The sequence below is a fragment of the Electrophorus electricus genome, chromosome 2, assembly GCF_013358815.1.
Source record: "Electrophorus electricus isolate fEleEle1 chromosome 2, fEleEle1.pri, whole genome shotgun sequence".
NCBI classification, from domain to species: Eukaryota; Metazoa; Chordata; class Actinopteri; order Gymnotiformes; family Gymnotidae; genus Electrophorus; species Electrophorus electricus.
The window spans coordinates 32,247,816-32,259,999 of NC_049536.1; the positions used below are offsets into that span (position 1 = coordinate 32,247,816).

The window sequence follows — 12,184 nt, forward strand, 5'->3', positions numbered from 1 at the left end:
CAGCACCTGTTCAGAGACCCCCGCAGGGAAGCTGCTTCCCTTTGTACAGCCCTCACCAGAGAACACCTGTCAGACTACTGGTCATCAAACATGACTTACTTTGACAGCTGGACAGAGGACAAACTATCCCCCCCTCCACCCCACCCCTGTGCTGTCTGAGAAGCATAATTAGAAATGAATAAAATTTAAAAAGTTCCCTTAGTGAACAGGAACAAAAACAACAAAGTATGGACTATTAAGTGCATGGGTTGATATTTAACACTTCACAATTTCACTCTTAAAACTATACGTAGTCCTATTTCTCAGACAGATTTTTATAAAAACAAAAACTAATAACTTATAACTGTAAATGACTTGGGAAGAAAAAGTTTTTCCTTTTAATTGTTTATTAAAAGGCATCTCTTATTGGTCTTAATCATTTACCACATGATTACTGTTTTGCCTTATGCTCGTGGATGATGCAGGCTTTGAACGGGTGTGTACATGCGCTCACGGAAGCCGTCACGAGCTAAATCCTCACCGATTCCCTGCCTTCGGAAAGTCCTGCGGTCTGCTGACTGTGAGGGGGCATCTGTGCGAGCGGCACTTTCAGACCTAGCCGACCTGTCTGCTTCTTCCGCAATTCGGTTCAATGAGACATCGGAGATCAGATGGAAGAGCGTGGTGCCGAAGTCTCTTAGTGGCTCAGCGTGCCATGCCAATCTTCTGACACATACAGCAAGCCTTCAACTCCACGTCGGCGAACCGAAGATTCCCCGAGAGCCGACGCAAGTTTGACGTCCGTGTGCAATCATGGTAGGTCTGAGAGCGTACTTTTACGATGCATACCACCAGCTGATCGTTATTTGAGACCCGGTGTCTGACTTCGGGATGTGTGTCCTGTACCTGTAGGGCTGCAGTAAGGTGTGTGTAGGCTTGGTCGGAGCGGTTGTCGTCATCACGCTGATAGCCGTCCCGACGGCAGTTTATGTGAATAGTGAGTAGTGAGTGGCTCTTTTCCTTTTTTCTTTTTTAAAATTCTTCACTAATATTTGTTGTGGTAGTTGTTATAACCCCAGCACGCAGAACTTCAGTTAGTGTTTATTTGGTTTATAGTAAATGTGTCATTTCTGTGGGTAATTTAAGCATTTTTACAATTTTTTGAAGATAAATTCACATAGATAATCCGAGTGATCTGAACAACTTTATTACCTCACCATGCGATCTCATGTGGCCTGTGTATAATTTCTATTATCTATTTATTTAGGCCTGCTTACTTTAATAGAATGTACGTTGTGTAGGCTAAGCAAAGCAACTGGTTCTTCAGAACACATTCCTTCAGTTGTTTTTATTTCTGTGTGTTGTATTTAGATAATTATTTGAGACCTAAAACTTCTTTGACCCCTTCCTTCCATTAAGCTATTAGTAAATCAAAGTCATTGTCTGAAATTTATATTGTAGCTTTAAGAAGACTGTGGCCTACTTAGAATTATGATGTAAATAATTCACTACCTCTATGATATTATTTCCATGACATCCATTAAACTATGTATTCTCCTTCCATTTTATTAGAAAAACCCACCTTTTACCTACAGCCTCTGGCCTCTTAATTAGCTGCATCTCTCTTATAGGTGCAACAGACTTTATAGGCTTTAGTCCATCTGTTCAGCCTGTTCATCGGTGGTCAGTTTCTGAGTACAGGAACACTTATGACTGACGATTATCTGGGTTGTGAATCTTTCTCACTACACCATTAACACTGACATGGTAGTGGGATGGTAGTGAGATGGTACTGGTGTGGTAGTGGGATGGTGAGATGGTAGTGTCATGGTAATGGCCTGGTAATACCCAGCTGACACCAGCCCTGTGGTCAGAAACTGAATCATGACTGAACAAGGACAATGCTCATGGTAGGGTACAGTGCATTTCCCTACATTGTGTATTTAGTTTTTTTAAAGGTCACTGGTTAGTGTAATTTACATATTTTTCTCTCCAAATTAATGTGTGGCAGTTCTGGGCTTTTTCACAAGAGATAGAGTACATTGTAGGTCCTAGAAAAAATGCTGATGTATTTTGGTAATATCCTCTGGAATTGGTTTTATTTATATTCTGTGAGTGTGCATTATATAATATAATTGATAGGCACTTTATAACTTTTTTAGTTTTTACTGATTTTGCTACAGTTTAGTACATGTGTGCCAAAGCCACATTGTAGGTGGCTTTTTACTTTCTAAGTGGCGCCACCATGTGATGACCCTCTACTATTAACCGCCTGCAAATATCCAGTGAATATTTGTCTGTTCTGTTTACCATTTCAGGGGGTGATTCAGGTTCAAGGAGAACTTTCACATTAGATGACTTTTATAATCAAACAATTAGGTATCAAATATATAGCTTGCGATGGATTTCAGGTGAGACACTCAAATATCTCATTATTTGCATGTTTATTAAAACACCTATCTTATCCCATTGCAAATTAAATTAAAAAAGAAACACCTTCTCTGGGACTCTTTTGTAGACTGATCCAAGAACTGTACTGAACTATTGAGTATAGGATTCTTACTCACACACATCTTACACACACATAATAGGGCAGGCTTAATGAGTGCACATATACAATCCCAGCAAACATGCATAACACAATGAAATGTAATATATTCTTGTAACACTTTCTGCAATAAAACAAGGTGCACAGTGTGTCATGGTTTCTTGTTATGCTCATGTCCATGAGAAGCAAAGTAGTTCATCCTCTATTACCACACAGGCTATGTTATATTTTACAACAATATGACTTTGCTTTCTTTACAATTTCAACATTTTGTGTGGCTTTCCTACAGACAATGAATACCTCCATAAAAGTAAAGATGGCAGCATCTATCTGCATAATGTAGAGACGATGGAGAGCTCATTATACTTGAGCAACTCGACTTTTGTAAGACGCCTCGCCTTGATACACATCTCAGATTCTAGCTCTTAATCTTTCATCCTATGAGCAGACTGGCTTTGTTTTCCTTTGTAGAGCCAAGTGGATGCCACAGAATATCTGGTCTCCGCTGACAAGAAATTCATCTGTTTTGAGAGTAACTATACAAAGGTAGCCATTACAAATAAAATGTTTTCAAAAATGTCATTTAAGATGTAATAATTATGTTACCATGTAAATGTTTTATGTTTTTGAGGCTCACAAAAATATTACTGGGTCACATTTTTATAGCCAAATAAAATTGTTTTAACAGCAGTGGAGACACTCCTTCAATGCCACATACTCCATATATGATATCGAGACACAGTAAGTGACACTCATTGCCTTTACTTCAGTAGGCACTTGTGTGTGTGTGTGTGTGTGTGTGTGTGTGTGTGTGTGTGTGTGTGTGTGTGGGTGTGTGGGTGGGTGTGGGTGTGTGTGCGTGTGGGTGTGTGCACGCGCACACACGCACAAGCACGTGTGTGTCCTGATACAAACTTGAATGCTAATTACACGCTGGCGATTTTGTTGAACTTACCACCGTGTCGGTGCAAAGACCTGCCGTGGGCATTAGTCTCTGTGCTTCAGTGAAATGTGTCCCGTTTTCAGGACTTTCATCACACCTGTTCACATCCCTACAGCCACCCAGTTATTACTGTGGGCACCCGTGGGAAGCATGTTGGTGAGTGAGGAGGGCCTGCATGTCCCACTGGCCTAAATGCACAGTTTGCCCTCAGTGTTACCCTAATGAAATGTGAAGAAGGCTGCCACCAATCCCTGCTGTTTTCTACAGGCCTATGTGTGGGATTATAACATTTACATCAAATTGAATTCTACTGCTGAGCCAATACAGGTCACCAAAGATGGGAAAGTCAATCAGATTCTCAATGGAGTGCCAGACTGGGTGTATGAAGGTCATCCATCTATCTCTGCATTTGTTCATCAGTCATTCTGTTCATTCATTCAATTTCCATGTTATTTTATCTCAGTGTTGCAATGTTTAAACCTTTAGGAAGGAAGGTTGGTTAAATGATGATGGGAGATATGAGATGCTTCCTTTGTTTATCTTGTCATAATGATAAACATGTTTGGGCTCTGGGCTCTGTCTTCCCTAGAGGAGGTGTTTGCATCCAATGAGGGGATATGGTGGTCTCCCTCTGCAAAGTACTTAGCATACGTGCAGGTCAATGACACAGGGGTGCACGCAATCGAGTACACAATGTATGAAAACGGACAGTACCCTAGCACCATGACCGTCCCTTACCCCAAGGTATGAGAACACTCGATGATTCTGGGCCTTTTTTTACACGGACGTTACAATTTTGCCCTTTTCTATTTCTTTTGTGCCCATTATGTGATTTTCAGTGTGTCTTTTTCTAAGGCTGGCACCACTATTCCAACAGCCAGGTTGTTTGTAATTGACATTTCAAGCCCAGTCACACATTCTGAAGTAGTGGTCCCGGATTCCATAGGAATAGGGTATGGCAGAATACCCTCTCATCCTGTTCTCATATAATAGCTAAAGTTAAAGTCCTAAATGTAAAATTAACTCATAAAATGGCCATAAACTTTTGCTTATTGTTAATACTTATCAGTGCCTGTGCCTGTGTGTGTGTGTGTGTGTGTGTGTGTGCTGGGTGGTTGCACGTGTGCTTGCGTGTCTTCATCTTTCTTCCTCAGTGATCATTACCTGAGCTCTGTCACTTGGGTTACCGACACACGGATGGCTGTGCAGTGGATCACCCGCAGACAGGACCATGTTGTACTTCAGGTCTACGACTACGATGGGAGCAGCTGGAAGGAAAGCGTGGTGGGTGGCAACTGTCACGCCTGTGCTGCAGCTGTGTCTCCGCTCTCGCCCCTTAACCACGGCCAAAGAAATGTCTAAAGAGACGCCATGGCTCTCTCCTGGGGCTAGCTCTCAGTTATCAACTGAGCACGTCAGATGTAGTTGATTTTTGATTTTTCATTATGGCCGGCATTAAACAAGCTTTTGCTACAGCAGTTGAAACGGTGTGACCGCTAATGCTTGTACTTATGAAAATGTGTGTGTCCCCGTCCCCCCCCCCCCAGGTATTTGAAGTAAAAAGCAGAACTGGCTGGGTGGGTCGGGTGAGTTTTTATAACGTTAAATGTTTTTAAAAGGTGTAAGTTTTAATCATGCAGTGACACTTCTATCTGTGTGTGTTTCCCAGTACATCCCTTTACCACCTTACTTTGCTGCAGACAACACCAGTTTCTACATAGTGATGAGCGATGCAGAGGGCTACAAACACATCCACTATGTGAAGGGTGTAAGTTGCCCCCAATGATTTATGTCTGTTCTGATCTGATCAAGATCTCGCCTGATCAAGAGAGTTAGTAAACTCGTTAAGTACAAGGAATATCAGGAGATGTACTGTACAATAAGCAAATTTAGTTTGAAGTGTAGGGAGAAGAAACCGTAATCGTATAAATTAAAACTGCAATAGTACACTCTTGTTTAGGAACATTATCGCCCAGAGCATTAAGTACGTTGTAAGAAGAAACTAAAGTTCAGTGTGGCCAGTTAAGAACTGGTACCATTTTTGAGGACTCTGGAAGTATTCACCGACTATGAGGCAGAAGAAAGGTCTAGTAAGCATAAGATAACATTCTTCACTCCTCACGATTGTGTCTTGTGTTTTGCTTTTGTAGGGAAAAGCAGTACCAATAACCTCAGGCAAATGGGAAGTCATCTATATCTCAAAATTAACTAAAAATGCCATGTAAGTGCCATGAAAGCAGAGAAAGCTTTTTACTTTTCTTATTTCCACGTTTGTCTTTAGACCAGGCCTGTCTGCCCATTTCCCTCTTCCATTACTCTCCAATGCTGTTGTCCACAGTTACTATGTGAGTAATGAGCACAAGGGAAGACCAGGACAGCGAAACCTTTACAAGTTAGTGTCCTACTCTTCCACTGTCTCCATGCTTCTAGTTCCCACTGCAAATATGAGCAGAGATGTGATTTTCATACCCTATCCTATCCTATTGGTTGAGTACTTGTTATATTGCATTAATGGCGCTCCTGCACATGAGAAAGTGTTTCTTAGAGACTCAGTCTTGTGTTCATACGTAGTAAACATCATATCTGTTTTATTGCGCAATCTGTTGCCTGCTGTTAAAGGTTCCATATAGTTTATCACAAGGCGTGTGTTGCCAGCACACTATAAAATACTGCAGAGATGCAGTGACATCTGTTTGGGTGGGGGTCCTCAGGATAGCCCTCAGTAGCAGTGGTCACACTGCCCCCGAATGTCTTACCTGCTCACTGTACGAGGAGAGGTGTCAGTTCAACTCAGCGTACTTCAGCCAAAACGCCTCCTACTTCCGCATGGATTGCTATGGTTAGCACACCCCCTCCACCTGTTCTCTCACGCATGCTGTACCATGTACATAGCATACACAAATAAGCATGCCGTTCTCCTGACACCTACCCACTTATCCCTAGCTGGCCATAAACTCACCTATCCCGATACTTAGCCATCTAACCCCGACAGCTCCTCGGGTTACGTCGGGAAACGGCCCACGAGAGTTGTGCATAAAAGGATCCGAATTTAAACCCATATTTTTATTTCATGCGTTTCGTCTATAGGGCCGGGGCTGCCTATGTTTACACTAATGGATAACCGAGGATCTTGTAAAGGTTAGTTGCTTAAATCAAATTCACTCTTGGAAGAGGACAAAAACTGAGTAGTTACACGGTCATGTGAGGATGTTTATTTTGCTTCCTTTTTAAATGAGAAATTAAGGTGCTTGAAGACAACAAAGTACTGGAACAAATTCTGCGGACAGAGTTGCAGATGCCAACAATAAAACGTGCTGCGTTAAAACTAGAAGGGTTTGGTAAGAGCAGCACATTTGATTCATATAAATATATCAAGGAATCTATCCCTTTACAATAACAATGTGTTTTGTCCAAAAAATGACTAAGCAGATTTCTGGTACCAGATGATGTTCCCGCCCAATTTTGACGCATCCAAAAAATACCCTCTGCTAATTCAAGTGTAAGTTCGTTCATTCAGGTTTGCGTGTTCATTTTCTTACCATGATTATACACATATGTCTTCTCATAGGCATGCTTAGCACCATCCTTATCATATAAAGTCAAGTGAGACTTCAAAACACAACAACAAAAAACCTTTTCCAATTATTTGCGGTCTTGAAGTAGCAGTTAGGTTTATAGGTACAGAACTGTGCAAATATCTTACACCCGTGGATAAACACGTTATGCTTCAAGAGAACATGTCCAGAATGTTAGTTAAGCTGAAGGAGTTTAAAAACCCATGACTCTTCTGCCGTACAGGTCAGCCTAGTGATGCACTTGTAATGTGTTCAAGGTATGCTGGGCCTGCGAGTCAGTACGTCGACTACAGGTTCAGGTTGGAGTGGGCCACGTACCTGTGCAGCACCGAGAAAGCCATCGTGGCCAGCTTTGACGGCAGGGGAAGCGGTTACCAAGGCGACAAAATAATGCACGCCATCTACGAGCGGTTGGGCACGTATGAGGTGGAAGATCAGATCTCAGCCGTGAGGTGAGCCGGAAGGAAGAGATGTGTACGCGCTGGGTGCTAAGTGGTAAACCCATCTGTGATCGGACTGGAGCAGGACACAGCAGGTGGCGGCATAGAAGAGTACATGTAACGTAACACACATGCACTCAGGGAGGTTTGTCAGTGGGGAAAAAATTGGATGTGACAGTTGGAGGTGCATACAGAGTTGTGTGTGTGTGTGTGTGTTTGTGTGTGTGTGTGTGTGTGGTATGTGTGCGTGCATGTGTGTGTGTGTGTGTGTGTGTGTGTGTGTGTGTGTGTGTGTGCTTGCATGAAAATTCAAATGGACAGTTGTAACTGTAATGATACTCTATTAATTGCGTGTTAAGCAAGGCTGTAATGTTGTTGTTCTTCAAGGACATGTACAGAAATCATTTATCTTTTGCTTGCTGTTTCAGTCCAGACCTTATTAAAATTGTTGTTAATGATTGTGATTAGTAGAACCTCATCAATAGCTGAGCTTCACTGGGTATAAACACAATCCAATGTCTGTCTCAGTTGTTTAAGACTTCAAAAACCAAATATATCTCCCTTTTGATTTTAACAGATTTAAACAGATTTTAATGACTTCAATGGATGTTAATGTGTTTTAATGACTTTGATGTGTTTATAATGTCCTTGTACTGTAGTAGCCTGGTTTAGGGAACGTGTGTTTCCATTTCGCCTGTAGGAAATTCACAGAAATGGGTTTCATAGACAAAGACAGAATAGGAATTTGGGGATGGGTAAGTTTACACCTAAAGAAAACCATTATTTTCTGTTCCATTTTTGAGTGATGATTGTGATCCATTGAATGTGATAACGATGTGCTTATTGTTTGCTCTGTAGTCGTACGGTGGCTATGTGACCTCCATGGCTCTGGGATCTGGAAGTGGTCTGTTCAAATGTGGCATCGCTGTAGCCCCTGTTTCCCAGTGGGAATATTATGGTATGTCTGTTTGACATTTTGAGAGAAATTTAATTCAATGAATGGGACAAAAAATTATTTCAGTAAACCCAACAAATTTTCTCACATGAAAGCAAGAAAGTATAGAAATGTTTGTCAGATCTTTGTAACAGATCACAGAGAAGGTACCACATTGAACAGTTTCCAGTTTAGCCAAACCCTGGCTGATATTTTGTTGTAGATGCTGTGTATACTGAGAGGTACATGCATCGGCCCGAGGAAAACCCCGACAGCTACAAAGTAAGAGCTGGATCCTTCATATCTCACACAGCATCAGTTCTACACAACAGAACTGTCTTACAGAGAGGACTTCTGAAGTTAGCGCTCAGCTAATGCACTTGTGTTTATCATTTATTCTCATCCTGTTCTGCTTTTGCAGAATTCCACCGTAACGGGCAGAGCGAAGAATTTCAGATCAGTCCAGTACCTGCTGGTGCACGGCACAGCAGATGGTAAGACCTGCTGGTGGGCCCAGACGAGCCACGTTCACCATCAAACATCCATGGACAGACTTAAAGCTTCAAACAGGAATCACTTCAACCAACACTCCATTTTATTAGCATACCACTGTTTCTTTAAACTATAACAACCTGACAGATCAAATCTATTATAAGCATTCGTTCTCGGAGTCAACTCGGCATTGATAACATTTCTCTGGCACTGTTCCAGAAGATTCTGACTCTGGCTGTAAACATTGTGTTCTCTTTTAGATGCTTCTCCTTTTTCGTATACCTTTCTGGCTGTTTCTATTTTTAATATTTTGTTTTGTTATTTGTCTTGCAGAAAATGTCCATTTCCAGCAGGCTGCTCAGATCTCCAAGGCGCTAGTGGAGGAGCAGGTGGACTTTGAGGCGATGGTGAGTGTTAACGTGAACAAACAGAGGCAATATCTGACATTCAAGAGCTCCTTCACAAAATGACAGATGTCCTAAAGTACATCCATTCATTTGACCTGGTTCTGTACGGAGATCTGAACGTGTGTGTGTGTCTGTGTGTCTTTGCAGTGGTACACGGACAAAGATCACGGCCTGTCTGGCAAAGCCCGCTACCACCTCTACACGCACCTCAGCCACTTCCTTCAGAAGTGCTTTTCAGAAAAAAAATAAGCACAGTTAGTTATAGGAAACTTATAACTATATTGTGCAACTCCTCTACATAACTTATGATGACATGTTAAAAAAAATCAATTACAGTATATATTGTATTTTGATCATTATTGTTATACCATTCTGATTTGAACTGTTATTCTTTGTTTTTGCGGTGTTGATCAAATATGACTGTTACCTGTTTTCAGGGTCTGCATGTTTCCTTTCGCTTGCTTTTGTTACTAATATTTATAAAATATTAGATACAGCTACACAGTAAATGTGACATAAGTTGTCTTTGTGGTATTTGTTCTTGCACTGAATTCAACATGATATATGAAGTCTTCAGTATAGCCTCTAAAAAAAAAAAAGGGTTTTGGTGTTTAAGACCCATCTAATATTGTAATGCAAAGTGTATCTCCTTATAGTGTTTGGCTGCAAATACCTTGAAATAATAAATTGAAGAAAAGCATTACAGTGGTTGGTTATAACTGAGCTTCCTTGCGTTTGGGCCTGTAGTGCCCTCTGCTGCCTGAAATACAGCACATAGAGGATTGTAGAGGATTTCACTGCAAAATGTATCACAGCATAGTCTATTATGGCTTGTTATCTACAAAAATACTTCGTGAAGTCCATCAAAGCTAAAAGCTGAGATGCACTAGGTCAATAGACCAGTTGCCAACTGTCACGGTATGTGTAACAGTACATTCACTTTGAAAGAATAATTGATACATCTGTTCCCTTATCATTCAATAATAAAAGATGACTGGAGACATAGGGGAGTAGGAGTTATAAAAAGAGACAGTAAAGCCTTCAAATTGCAGATTTTTAACTATAGTGCATGAACCGAGATTGCTACGCATACCAAACTCAATTCCAATCATCATTTAGAGAATACGTTAGATCTCATTTCCAGACAGACAAAGTCAAGTTTGCAATTTAACTGGAGTGTTAATAAGTATCCTCCACTGAAGACTGGCCTAACCTTGCATCCATATAAATAAACCCCTAAAGATTTTAACCAGTGTCCCCTGAACTTAAACTGGTTCCATTTCTAAGTTCATTCTATTAGTCATTTCGTATCACTGACCTCAGTGGAAAAGACCATCCTGGAAACCTAAATGAATCACTGTATTTGGCCGGACGGCTTGGTGTTTGGTCTCCTCTTCCAAGTGACAGGTTTGGACATTGGTGCTGCTTTCTTTTTAAATAAAGTCACACAGCAAATATATCCAGTGGACTGAAAAGCAAGTCTAGTGAGTCTTGACTAATGCATTGAGAGTAACGCATCAGTGTGTGTGTGTGCGCGTGCGTGTGTGTGTGTGTGTGTGTTTAGGTGTGTGTGTGTGTGTGTGTGTGTGTGTGTGTGTGTGCGTGTGTGTGTGTGTGTGTGTGTGTGTGTGTGTGTGTGTTTAGGTGTGTGTGTGTGTGTGTGTGTGTGTGTGTGTGTGTGTTTAGGTGTGTGTGTGTGTGTGTGTGTGTTTAGGTGTGTGTGTGTGTGTGTGTGTGCGTGTGTGTGTGTGTGTGTGTGTGCGTGTGTGCATACATGCATGTACGTGTGTGTGGCGTGTGTCACCTATCAATGGGTAGGTTTCTCTATATAAGGCTCCCTGTGCCAGTTAGGTACTACGAATCAGCAACTGGGAGAGCAGAAGCCAGTGGACACGAGCACACTCCCTCACTTCCACATCTTTTCCCCTCTGATTACACTGGCAGTAAATTGACAGGTAAGCACCCGCTGAGCTTGGTCTGTTTCTGAGTGAATGTGTGTAACGAGACACCGGTTGACAATAATAAGCGCTGAGCTGAAGGAGTTCCATGATCTGTCTGTCTTTGCCAGCTAACAGAATGAAGGGCATCTTCTCTTTGGCTGGACTCCTGCTCCTCGTTACTGTCCAGAGCAGCTGGCAGTTTCCTGCACAGGACATAGAGGAGAACTCCAGGTGAGACCACAGTCAGGTTCCTTATCTTTTAGCCAAGAAAAGAGGGAGCATTTCAACATTTTAAACAACTTCTAGGATAATCAACCAACCTACAAACGATGATGGATTTACTGCTCATGATAGAAGACTTTCACCTGTGGTCTTTGGATAAACTTTGTTGTTGCTTTATTTATGCTTTAGTTGGTTTTGCTGTCTTTGAATGGCTGCTAAAGTTGCTTTTTGATTCCAGCGTGATGTCAGATGACATGCTATTCACTGATCCAGCAACCAGGAAGAGACACTCAGAAGGAACGTTCTCAAACGATTATAGCAAATATCTGGAAACAAGACGAGCCCAGGACTTCGTCCAGTGGCTGATGAACTCAAAGAGGAGTGGGTATGTTTTCACTTATTCCCTTTCACACTAGTAATAGTCCTGACAGCTGTTACTAGTATGAAGGGGATGAGTGAAAGTTAATATTAAATGTTAATTATTAAGTAATTAGATTATTTTCATAGTAAAGGAATCTAAACCTTTTATGTGCCCAAGAGCATTTTAATTTAATTTAACTGAATACATATATTTTTTAATTTAATTGTGAATAGTACAAACAGTTAATCCTGAAAATCTACAGCAAAGCCTTTCAAACCATTATATTATTTAGAAATTCTTGTTTTTATGCACTGTTTTTACGTAAGAGTGCTAGGCATTGTAA

General features: G+C 41.3%; 2 protein-coding genes across 2 annotated transcripts in view; both read left to right on the plus strand.

Annotated features, from left to right (window-relative positions):
- Positions 1-542: 542 nt before the first annotated feature.
- Positions 543-10,018, plus strand: fap (fibroblast activation protein, alpha). Its single transcript, XM_027010220.2, has 26 exons — positions 543-795; positions 892-976; positions 2,298-2,390; positions 2,817-2,911; positions 2,999-3,073; positions 3,216-3,268; positions 3,554-3,626; positions 3,738-3,858; positions 4,060-4,214; positions 4,326-4,423; positions 4,625-4,754; positions 5,018-5,056; positions 5,140-5,238; positions 5,621-5,691; positions 5,809-5,862; positions 6,182-6,309; positions 6,558-6,608; positions 6,707-6,808; positions 6,900-6,969; positions 7,303-7,497; positions 8,186-8,240; positions 8,344-8,443; positions 8,643-8,701; positions 8,841-8,913; positions 9,245-9,318; positions 9,466-10,018. The coding sequence occupies exons 1-26, from the start codon at positions 793-795 to the stop codon at positions 9,565-9,567; spliced, it is 2,253 nt and encodes a 750-aa protein (XP_026866021.2). The 5' UTR covers positions 543-792; the 3' UTR covers positions 9,568-10,018.
- Positions 10,019-11,194: 1,176 nt separating this feature from the next.
- gcgb (glucagon b) overlaps positions 11,195-12,184 on the plus strand; it is a 1,335-nt gene continuing 345 nt past the window's right edge. The window contains exons 1-3 of the mRNA XM_027010247.2: positions 11,195-11,273; positions 11,387-11,489; positions 11,719-11,865. Of these exons, the coding sequence (XP_026866048.1) occupies positions 11,395-11,489; positions 11,719-11,865 (242 nt within the window). The 5' untranslated portion in view covers positions 11,195-11,273; positions 11,387-11,394. The remainder of the gene's footprint in view (positions 11,274-11,386; positions 11,490-11,718; positions 11,866-12,184) is intronic.